Raw genomic sequence first — 12,658 nt, forward strand, 5'->3', positions numbered from 1 at the left:
AGTTGCTCGCTGTGTCGTTTTTTTTTCTTCTTCCCCCGCTTCAGTCAAGTGGATGTGATGACGGCGGCAGCGGATGACGCATTAATCGCGCAACACAACTAATCGATGATGAAATTCGTTGCCAATGCTTTTAAAAGTCGATTTTTATCGATTTTATCGATTTGTTGTTGCAGTCCTAATGTCTTTTGCTCAAGGACCCAGAGTGGCAGTCTGTGGCAGTGGGTTTCGAACTCACAACCTCAGGATTCCAAGCTCTATGCCCTAATCTCTAGGCCCCCGCTCCTCGTTTTGAAACACTTAGATGAAATGATATTAACTATGGTTTGTAGCCCAGCGTTTTAAACTAGTGCATCCATTAAAGTTTGTACTTTGATCCAGTCTGTTCTTTGAAACTACACGGCCAGCTGACGCGCTGCAGGTAGATCCTGTTTCCTTCTATGATGGGGATTTTAATTAGAAGGTTTCATTGCATAATTATATGATGCACATCAGTTATAGATGGAGACTGTTTTTTTCTGCGGTGAAGTTTGAGGCTGATCATATACGGATGGTTTAATCCCTAATGAACAAATGGAGGAGTCCGCCTCTCTTCATTAGCGTTTCATGCAGTCGTTTCTTCCTCTAGCGTTGGTTTTTATTTTGCCTCCCCCTCATTTTGCTGAAATGGATTTTGTTTTAAAGCCTCTATGCCTGCCAGACGCATGGAGTCGTGGTCTGCAGGGATTTCAGACAGCAGTTTGGCTTCTGTTCCGTACTGTGCCTCCAAACTAACCCTCATCCTGCCTCCTGCATCATAGTTCCAGGTGTCACACTGAGGTCTCACCTGTTCAAATAATATATTAATTTCTCCTTAATTTCATTAGTCTTTTATTTACTTAACCTTTTATTGACCTGGCAAGTCAGTGATTCGATTAAAATATCAGATGTATGTTATGTTTTACATTATTTTAGTTTGATTACTATTCAGTAGCTATAAAACAATTTGTTTTATTTCCGCATCTTTATACGAACAATAATCAAGGTTAATGTTGCTAGCTGGATAATAGCTTATATTTTATGTAGGCTTTCCAGCATTAATCAACCAACATGTTCTTAGTTTCAAAGCTCAAACTGGTAAAATAGAGCAACATCTTAACATTCTATTTAGCCTTCCTGTTATCTGCTGAAGCTCTTGCTCTATTTCACAGCTTTACTGTCTTTGCATGTTGTATAATAAAGAGTTTATTTCTAAGGCAGTTTTGTTCATCGTTGGGCTGCTTTCTGAGAACAGCTAATGTTTTCCAGTTTTATACTTTAACAGCTTCTACACTGAAGAGTGTTTTTGTGAGAAAAGGATGGATTTTTGAGTTTCTGAATAGGCTGCTGCCCTGTGGCAGCGCAAGAACATCCGCAGACTCATCTCTGGGTGGAAAAATCTGTGAAACTTTACATTCCTTTCACAACTAATGCTAGAAAATAACTTTTATTTTGCTGAATCTCCTTTGCTTTGTTTAATTTAAGGTGGACAATATTGTAATCGACATGAAAAGTAACTTGTATGACATTGGTTAAACCTTGTCTAAATGATAAAATTATTTTCTTTAAAGATTAATCCAACTTAAAATCTTTTTTTTTTAAACTTTTTTTTTCTTTAGTGATCCAGACTTGAGAAAACCAAACTATTCTCTGCAGTCGCTTTGTTTTCTTCAGTTGGTTTTTCTAAATCTGGTCCATCTCCTGCGAGGCTCGTTTGTTCTGCGAATTGCAACACGCTAAAATCCATCACTTATCTCAAAATCATCTGGGAGCCTTGGATGGAGCGAAGTGTTAGTGTTGTGTTCCAGGAAAAGCTGAACTGCTTTTTCCACACACACCCCCCCCCACACTGAGTGAAATTTGGGCAGCATTACCAGACTTAGCAGCAGAGGAAGGACGCTGTTCCTCTCCTAGATGCTCAGCCGCATCCTCAGCTCTTCTTCTCTATTCATTCTTTTTCCTGCTCCAGCTGTGGGCGGCGATGGAGTCTATAGCTGTGGATTAGATTATAAAAACACATGCTGGCCAATCTTGAAACTCTTCATCTATACTCTGACCATTTTAGTTCAACAGTTTGTTCAAAACAGATCAAATGTGTAGACCTATTTCTAACAGATGTTGACCTTTTCTGACTCACGTAGACATTTTTCTAGCAGTTTTGGACCTTTAAGTTGTAGCTTTGGACTTTTTTCTCATAGTTTTAGACCTTTTTCAACAGCTTTGTCAAATCAGATATCTTTTCTAGCAGTTTCTGACCTTTTTCTAGTAGTTTTATGCTTTTTTCTAACAGTTTCAGACCTTTTTCTTGCAGTTTCAGACCTTTTTCTTGCAGTTTCAGACATTTTTCTGGCAGTTTCAGACATTTTTCTGGCAGTTTCAGACATTTTTCTGGCAGTTTCTGACCTTTTTCTAGCAGTTTCTGACCTTTTTCTAGCAGTTTCGGACCTTTTTCTAGCAGTTTCGGACCTTTTTCTAGCAGTTTCGGACCTTTTTCTAGCAGTTTCGGACCTTTTTCTTGCAGTTTCTGACCTTTTTCTAGCAGTTTTTTCTATCAGATTTTGAAGCCCAGGCTTGAGAAACTGGCTGCAGTGTTGAAAACCGTCTTCCTGAGTCAAAAACTCTGCCAGCAACGTCTGCCTTTCCTCTCTTCCATGAACTTGTCCGCCTGCCCGTGTGTTTGGACTCATGAGCTAGTCTTTTTTTTTATTTAAAGGTTTGTTGTACTAATATGGAACTGGCAGAGAAGCAGGAAATATTTTCCTAACTGATGCTGATTAATGGAGAGTGTGGGAAAGAGGCTCTGGAAGAGAGAGGGGAGGATGAAAAGCCTATAGCATAAAGATGGATTGCAGACCAATTAATCAGTGAATTATTTTTCTTTTCATACCATCAGGAAATGACCTCAGGGCGGGTCAAGCTATTAGGAGGAAATTTATTAACAGATTGGGAAAATATCGTCTAAACTCGGCATCATAGAGAAAAGCAACAGCTCACAAGACAAAATTACAGTCAGTTACTGAATTCACAAGAACTAAGAAGTTTTACTTAATAATTGTTTCCACAAATAGAATATACCTTAAGAAATCTGAAACTTTTAAAGCTATGCTGGTACTTTTGCTTTTTACTTTATCTAAGATGCTCCTTTAAGTTATTGTGGAGGATTTTTTTAAAAGACCCGCCCACTCCACTTAAAAAAATAAATTAAAAAAGTGTTTTCTCCTCGTTTAAACTGTGCCGTCCTCATAGCTCATTCAAGCCACATACAGCCGGGACTATATAGCAGATTTTATAGCTCAGTTAACTGACCGTTCTGACAGATGATCTCTGCTTTTTGCTCCGTTGGTTAAAGTAACTCCTCCCCCACCGTTTGTTGCCTACGCCATCTTTTTATTCGCCGCTGTCGGGTAACGACACAAAAATATTAAATATGCTTTCAAATTTTGGACTTTTTTTTTAACCTCCTAACAAAAAAAAAACAAAAGTCCAAAAAATTGAAAGCATATTTAATCTAAGGTTAGTTTTTTAGTAAAGTAATAAATAGGACTGGGTAAAAAAATCGATTTAATCGATTCCTTTACATTTTTGCAAAATCAATGTCTAGGAAATGAGATTGATTAGTTTTATAGTGACGCGCGTGACGTTCACATTCAAACGAGCTGGAAAAATGCTCTCTAGATGACTTCAAGCCAGACAGCTGCAAATATAGCCAAAAGGTTGATTGAAGACATTAAATAATGGAGGCTGAGCAGCAAACACCCTGCAGTTACAGACAACTACAGGGTACATATGGTTTGTTCATTGAAGATAATGCAGCTCATGAAGTTTGCACTTTTGGGACAGTTTTGTTCACATCTCAAGTTTAAACTGTCTGATTTACAAGTTTGCACTTTGTGTTTAATGTGACAGGAAAATAAAAATAAAATACATGAGTATTTTGAAACACAGTTGAACCACTTTCATTATTGAAAAAACAGATCGAATCGAAATTAATTGATTCAGGACTTTGGTGAAAGCCCTACTAATAAATCACAGGCATAACAGGAACAATCAGACCATTGGCTGATATGGGAATCACCAATGACAAATTTCAACTAACGTCACCTTAGAATAGATTACAGGCTGACTTCAGCTTTGTCTGAAAACCAGCAACGCATCATTATCTGTTAGTTATCGTAGTTAAATAATAGTCCAAACTATGGAGCTCAGTTATCTGTGTGCTGATAAATTCAAGGTTGAGCTGACGGATCTTCCTGTCCTTCATTCAAGGCTCCGTTTGTTTCAGTTTCTCTGCTTCGATCATTAAGGAAACAAGTGGAGCAAATAAAGGAGAGGAGTCACTTGACCTAATGTCAGCAGGCAGATGGAAGATGTGGAGCAAACGATCATTTAAGGGGTAGTCTAATACTGGTTTAGTTTAATTGATTTTATTTGATTGAGGGGAAAAAAACAATTATTTTGAAAAATTATATCATTTAGTAAAAATAGGCTTTTTATATCGGCTTTAAAGTAAAGGCCGGACTCAATAGGCAGCTAAGAGGCCGATCCTGCTTTGAAAAAGGAATATCAGTTTTTTTTCCTGCCTTACCATTTTGTAATTTATCACTTAAAACTCAAATAGAATAAAAAATCTTAGCCTTAAATTTAACTTTAACTTTAATCTGTCAGTGAAATGAATCCTATCTAAGCAGTCATAGCAAGCACCATATCCTGCATTACAGCAGGACAAACAACCCAATCTGCAAATATTAACATCTACAGATATGACAGGAGTTTAAATTTTTATTTTCTGCTTTGAGAATTATCAAAACAAAGTGCAAAAACTTTCAAACTTTACGATCCAAAATATGCAGACGGCCGATTGTATAACTCTGGTTTAAACGCCAAAACTGTTTTCTTTTTTGTACTATAAATTATTATTATTCTTTTTAATTTAGGCTTAAACAAAATCTTGAATCATATTAAAAACATCTGTGCTGCTATTTCGTCCATTAACCTTTGCTATAATCTGAGAGCACAGAAAACGTTTTTTGGTTTTCACAACGCAAGCAACTGTTTTTAATTAAGGCTGCACAAAATATCACTGGTAAAGTATCACAGTTTGTAAAATCCATATTATGAAACAGTTCAACATTTGCATCATTCAGTGTCAGATGGAGTCTACCAGCAGCAGAGTCCCACAATCCTAAGATGCTAGAGGTCACAGAAACGTGATAAACACTGGAAGTTTGACTTTAAATGAGTCCAGCTGCCTTCCTGCTTCAAATATCAGATATCTGTCTTATTCAGTCTGTTATAGTAACACAGCATTGATTCGTTGTTTTTTCATCTTTGCAATTATCATTAAAGCAATGTTACCTTTGCAGTAACATCAGTGGCTGCAATGGGAAATGACCCCACCAGCAAAACACCCCAAAAACATTGAATTTAATGATGCTGACAGACAACTTTCCCAAAAGTTGATGCTGAGCAGGTTCCTCCCTCTCTTCACCCCTGTTGTTTTTATAGCCTGCCTCTGTTCTGGGAGGCTGAGACTGGAGAAAAAAAGGGAGCAGACAAGAACAAGAGAGGGGGGGGGGGGGGGCTCAAAATATATGATCCTTCAGTTCCTCCCACAGAGAGCCAGACTGTCCCGTTTTGGCTTCAGCTTAATGCATGGCACATTGCTGAAGGAGAAACAGGCTGCAGCATTTAAAGGATGTTTACAGGCAGGACTCGGTCCACAGGACTCTGCAGCAGACATGTTAACAGCTCAGACATTCACAGGACATGCTGTACCGACACAAACTACAAGGACAACAGTCACACATGGAGCTCACAGGCTGCACATGAGAAACGCCACGCAGCACACCGCCGAAGCCCTCCTTCATGCATCAAACTGTTTGGAGGCTGATTTTAGCAGTGGAAATTCAAATGTTTCAGGTCCATTTCATCTACTTTAGACTAACAATGCCATTCTGGCACTGATGTCACGGTGATGCAGAACACACAAACACACACCTCGGTACACTGCAAACAATGTAAAATAAGTGATTTCTTCTTAAAATAATTACATTTTGTCTTGAATTTAGAAGGAAAGTGAGACTCTTTGTCAAAGGAACAAGATAATATACATTTAAAAAAATCGAAATCTAGATGAGTCATTTTGATTGAGGAGATAAGAGACATTTTGCCAATGAAACAAGACAATTTGCCCTTTTAATAAGAAAACACATTTTTATTGTCTTATTTTAAGTGCATGTTATCTAATTATCTTATTTTAAGGGTAAATATACTCATTCAGCTGGCAAACTATCGAATTTACCTGCTCAAATTAAGGGTGAATACACTTAATATAAGAATATTTTACTTATTTCTAGATAGTTTTTCCAATTTATTTCAAGTGCATATCATCTAATTATCTTAAGAGTTAAAATCTTATTCTATTGGCAAATTATCTTAAAGAGTAAATACACTTAATTTGAGAATATTTAACTCATTTCTAGATCGTTTTTGCAGTGTAGAAATGAAAAACCAATGGTACTACCCACCTTTAGACCAGAAAGCTACAGAGTAAGGTGAGCTAATAAGGCATTTTTATTTTCAGGTGCAGTTATTTTATTCAAACAAGATGTTTGTGAGTGACAGGAAACAGAGAGGCTTCTATCATAAGATCTTAAAAAAAAAAATGGAGTGCTTATCAGTTGGAAAATATTATTTATTATTGTTTGCAGGGCTCGATGTTAACCATCGCCCGATCTCCCGGGGAAAGTAGTTTTTATTGTTGGGAGAGTCCAAATTTCATTGCATTTGCCTGCCGGGCAAGTTCAATGATCGCAAAAAATATATATATTTATCACTCAAAATTACTTTAAAATCACTGACATTCGTTGAAAACGACCCGGAAGCGTTGCCGGCGCCATTTTTGTTGTTTTGTTGTTTTCCGCCAGATGGCGTGATTTTTGTCCACCTAGCGGTAATTTTAATGTAGTTACCAAAACGACAAACAAGCTAGAAAGCGCTATCATATGGCCGTCTTCTGTACAGTGATGCAGGTCATACATTAAAAAATGTTCATTAATTTTTTTTCTCATAGACATTGGAGAGATGCATTTAAATGTTATAGAGCTAAACATGTTAGATTGGTGACCTGTTATGTTATTATTATTGTCTTGTTGCTGCATTTTTTTTTGTCAGGGAAAACTGATCCTGAGTCAGTTAAAGTCAGGGAATTCTGAAATAATGTCAGACTGTGGAAACCCTGAATAAAATAACTATAATGATTCTCTAGAAAAGTCACATTATATTAATAGTATTATCTTCTATAAACATACCGTGACTCTAAAATAAGTTATTTATTTGTGACATTGACTTCTGTCTGTGATTTATCTTAAGTTTTTAACCTGTCAATTTTTTTTTTAGATTTTTAACATTACAATTTATATTTTTCCAAGCAGAAAACAGTTTAAAGCAAAGTTTATTTTGAAAAGAATGAGCAGGAAGGATTGAAAAGCATGTTAACACGGTAATGTAGGCTGGAGTTCATTATCTGACGCATGCAGATACACACCAGGAACCTGGAAACTTAAAAAATACTGAATTACAAAAAACATTTAAAAAACAAACATGTTTCATTGATATATATACAAAAATGAATGTAAGAAACTATATTTATCAAACATTATACAGGGCAAGTAAAAATTGTTTCTGGGCAAATGAAATGTGAAAGTCACTTGCTTAGTTTATGAGAAATTGCAAGTCGTTTTTTATTTATTTTATTTTTTAATCCTTTTTTCATAGTAGAAGATTCTTTCGTTGTATCGAAGCAATCAACAGTTTCTGCATGTTTCCAGTGGTGTCATGATTTATCTTTGAGCTGCAGGTGTTTTGGTTGGAAAGCCTCATCATCCCTATAATATAATAATCCCTTATAGCTCTATCAGATTCAAGTTGTTAGAAGAAAGACCTACCAATCATAGATCTTTTTTTTTTTTTTTTACAGTATGATGGCCTTTGGCTTGGAGCTTTGGATATTTAAAATAATCTAAAATATTTCATTGAAATGGAAGATCACAATGTGTAAAAATGATTGGAAGCATCCAGCTCCTGGTTTTATATCCCGTCATGTTTTAGTGGGAGAACCCCAGAAGGACCCCGGACTGTCGGCCCTAATGTGGTCCCGGGGTCATGTGATCCTGCAGGTGGCTGGCAGCCGGGGCCGTTTGCTGCTGCCAAACTCCACAGGGACCCAGAGAGCTTGAGGATCTGTAGGAGGGCTGGCTAATTCCTCAGGAGGAGGCCTGTCGCCCTGCATGAGAGCCAGACTCCTCCTTTCAGCACATTTAACAAGCTTACATTCCTGTTATGAACTTTTAGGTATTTTCACTGCAATGTCTTTTTCTTTCTTGCCAGTAAACTAGAGAAACTTTCATCTGTCTGATCTTATTAAAAATAATGTATTCTTTGATATAAAGCAGTTAGATGTTTGAGCGTGGTGCATTTTAATATATGCTGGGCCGACAGTGGCAATAAAAAAAAATCCAATTCTAATTTAAGTTGGTTGAATGAAAATGTCCCATTTTGACAGAATATCTTTACTAAATCAATGATTTCCACAACAGCAACTCATCTCTATTGAAGAAGCTCCTTAAATTATTCAGAGTCCTGATTCCTGCTTTCTTTTCTTCAGTTTAAAGTTTTAAACTTGTATTCTGTCTAAACAACAAACCGGGTTTGACCTTTTTTTATTTATATAGCAGCTATTGGGGTTGAAGCAGATTTAAGTTCAGAAATGTACCTGAGGAGCAGGTTCCCTTTTCATTTACCCACAATTACCCAAAAATGTCTAAGTAGTTGCTCAACCTTTGAGTTGAATTCCTTGCAGAGAAAATCCACAGTTGAAATCCTAGCCTGTTTTACCTCAGTCCAGTTTGCGTGACGTGTGCGCTCTCTGACCGGACCAATAGCTCCTACTTATACCCCTTTCCTACTGAACGAAAAACCAGTTTAAACACGCAAACAATCGGCTATCAGTATCTGTGGGAACGGCTCACTGGCCCATGCTGACCTGGGTCAAATGACTCGATAAGCGACCAGGGTTAAAACTCGATCGAGATACAGTGGGAACATCAGATCGACCCGCTACGCTTCATGATACCATTTAGCACAACAATCATGCGTCACGTCATCGCGCTAGTCCGATCCAATCTAATGATTCAAAACAAGTCTGCTTGCATTCGGTAAACATGGCACAGCGGTGGTATGATAAAGAGATTAGACGGACAAAAAAGCCAAACAATAAAGCTCATTGACTCCCAGCTCCCCTCTATGTTACTCTCCATTGTTTACTTCCCTGATCTCTGTCCCATTGGTGACATCATCAATATTAATACAGTTGTTTGTACGGTTTTCTCTGTGATGGGATGTAATCTGTCCAGAGCTTACCAGGTCTGTCACCCAATGATGACAATAATACGGCAAAATGGAACAAAGGTGGAGCACAAGTCTTTGATTGTCATACAGTATTTGTGCTAACTGATGCTGTCTGGGCTGTGCTTGAGTAGCTAGCCTTTAATGTGCTACTAATTAACATGCAGTTTTCCTGTTGGAGCTTAACTAATGCGTAGAGAAAAGCTTCTTCCAAACCAAACTCTCCTCCGCCTTTTATTTCTGTCAGTTGTCATTAAAATAACGTCACATATAATCCATCTTTTTCCCAACTCTGCATCCTGCCTAGTCTCCCAAAAATCCACCAAACTCACCAACAATACATAAACATAAGGTTTGATAGCCAGGTAAACCTCAGGTCGGCGTGTTTTTAACGGTGACCTCATCGTGGCGTTTCTTTGTCTGTCTAAAGTGTGAGGCCGGCCAATGAGAGACAGTGGTGGCTTTCATAAGAGCCTGGCTTCGCTCCTGTAGGTCCTCCTCCAGCTCTCTGTTGGAAACATGGCGCTTTAGACTCGGGGTGTAATTAACTCGGAGCTCATAAAGAGTCGCTCACAGCAGGGTCTGCGCTCATCATGCCAACTCCTGTGTTCTTCGGATACAGCTCCAGATGTTTTCTGGTTTCACCTGCTTAACACAACGCTTCTGTTTGAGCTGGTTCAATAAGAAATGTTCAGAATTGAAGCTTTTTAGCATCTTGTTAAAAGGTGTGACGCTATTAAAACGTACAAATAGTGCTCGTAGGAAGTCTTAACAACAAGGCGTGTTTAGATTTAGGCCAGAGAACGTACTGATGGTTTTTGTCTTCTCTGTTTCTGCAGACTTTTACAGCTTGGTGCAACTCGCACCTCAGAAAGGCGGGAACGCAGATCGAGAACATCGAGGAGGACTTCCGGGACGGACTGAAGCTCATGCTGCTGTTGGAGGTCATCTCAGGTAGAGAGATGTTTCAGCGTAGATGGATGGGAAACGTTGGATATATCAGAGAATCTGATGTGATCGATTGGGAGATGAGGAACACTCGCCTTATTTCATTATATTATCAATTATTAAGTAAAATAAAATACATCTAAAGCTCAATATAGAGTGATATATTTAAGTCTTATATATTTAGACTTTATGGACCCAAAGCCTGAGCTCCTACTGCAGCCCTGTGATCATGGATCTGCTGAAGTGTTCAGGAACCCAAAGTTACTTTAAAAGTGCCTCTGGTGTGTTTTTAGGTCTTTTATTTGTCATCTCTTGATGATATTCAGTAAGTTTACTGTAATTTGAGATCTGATCACGTATTGAAAGATAACAGCTGATGAAAATTCAGAAATTCCCGAAGTACAAAAAAAAAAACTAAGATGTGGAAAACTGTGTTCTCATCACTGCATCTTTTACCTTCATACATCCTTATTCGCGTTGAATTGACCACAGCCTGGCACTTTGCCCCGCCCCCATCCAATGCAAATTGGTCTAAATACCTGGAAGACTCCTGGCACGCGTCAAAATGACCATGATGTCACAGACAGGAGGCGGATTGATTTTAATTGGCTTATTTTTATTCTTCTTTGTGTGATATTGTGTAGAATTTACGTTGTTCCATTAATAAATGAAGATTTTAGCTGGTAGTTTATTCAGATGTTTTTAAAGTCTCTTATCCAATCTCTAATGTTCTGGTTACAAACTTTATCTGTAGCTCCTGCTTTGCTAGAAATGTTTGTTATGGATGCAGCGATAAGTTGGCCATAATGTGACTAAATGACGCACTTAAATCAAACTTACAGCGTTTGGCATTTTGCAGTTTAAATAGAAGACTTCCCTAGCTGCGGTTCTGAGGCGGTAAAAGCTAAAGACCTGGTCTGCATGTTAGCATGTTAGCATGTTAACGTCATGACTTTGTTTCTGGTTTCAGGTGAACGTTTGGCAAAACCAGAAAGAGGAAAAATGAGAGTCCACAAGATCTCCAATGTCAATAAAGCGCTTGACTTCATCGCCAGTAAAGGAGTGAAGCTGGTCTCTATTGGAGCAGAAGGTGAGAGATGCTACATGCTAATACCCACAGACAGACGTTCCTGTTCAATGACTCCGTAGCTCCGCCTCTGATGCATCTCTGGTTAGCAGGCAGGGTCGGTGGCTGTTAATCAGATCGTTGCTCTAAAGTCTCGTTGCTGTGTTGCTTTTGCTTCCTCTGCACTTTATAAGGGAAGATCTCAGTCTCAGCAAATCCCCCTCAGGAGCTGAAAGTATTCATTGTTCAGCACAAATGAGCAGGGGAAGCCCGTCCTGCTCCTATTAAAGGCTAAACAAGTCTTTAACTCAATAAATGTTGTGCCGCCTCACTATTTAGCGTCTTTCCCTGTTCCTCCTACTGTCAGCAGAGCTCACACCCTCCTCCTCATTTTGCTCCTGCTTGTTGCAGCAGACACTAAAATAAAGTCTATTTAGTAGATAAACATCAGAGTTTCTTAAGGGTCGATTGGGCAGAATGCTTTAAGGACTAAATGGTTTATTTTTTTATATGTCGGTTGAATTTATGCTGAATGATGCTGAACTGAAAATGTGTCGAGTTGCTCAAAGCAACGACCATAAGGGATTTCATAAAACAACAACTCTGCTTTGCTTGCTCTGAAAAATCCTGGCCTCGCTGTCATCTGTTTTTATTTATTAATAAAAAGACTAAAACGGATGATAGCTGCCCTTTTTATGTGTGTTTCATGCACATGTGCTCCAGAGGTCTACAATATGCACTAATGCAGGTGTCTGGATCAGCTAATGTCTCAGGAATCTACCAGCTGCTGCCAGGAAAAACTCATATATGCTGGATGTACAATGCCTTGCAAAACGTTCAAATATTATCAGGTTACAAGTACATGTGATTACAAATGTTGCATAATTGCAAGGGTAAAAAGCAACAAAAAGATCCATGTAAAGTTGAATTGCAAACAACAAAAATCAAGAAAGTGAAACTTTTGTAGGCTATTTGAACAACAAAAAGACACTTTGACTTAACTATTCCTGCACATAGATGATCTTATTTCTAGGGATGCACGATATAATGGGCCCCCTATCGGTATCGGCCTTAAAACTGAATATCGGACATCGGCCACCCCACCGATATTTAACCCGATATTTGATCAGCTTCTGAGTTTCTAAAGAATAAAAAAAAAACTACTTCTTCTTCTTCCTCAATAACTTCTTTTTTATAGACTTAAAAACTTCTAAAGACGAGGGT

General features: G+C 38.2%; 1 protein-coding gene across 3 annotated transcripts in view; it reads left to right on the forward strand.

The window, feature by feature from the left end:
• actn1 (actinin, alpha 1) overlaps positions 1–12,658 on the forward strand; it is an 88,965-nt gene that overhangs the window by 31,656 nt on the left and 44,651 nt on the right. For all 3 annotated transcript variants that reach the window (XM_015385335.1, XM_015385333.1, XM_015385334.1), the window contains exons 2-3: positions 10,260–10,374; positions 11,339–11,458. In XM_015385335.1, coding sequence (XP_015240821.1) covers positions 10,260–10,374; positions 11,339–11,458 — 235 coding nt within the window. The remainder of the gene's footprint in view (positions 1–10,259; positions 10,375–11,338; positions 11,459–12,658) is intronic.

This window comes from Cyprinodon variegatus, unplaced genomic scaffold (genome assembly GCF_000732505.1).
Source record: "Cyprinodon variegatus isolate N-32 unplaced genomic scaffold, C_variegatus-1.0 Scaffold336, whole genome shotgun sequence".
Classification (NCBI taxonomy): Eukaryota; Metazoa; Chordata; class Actinopteri; order Cyprinodontiformes; family Cyprinodontidae; genus Cyprinodon; species Cyprinodon variegatus.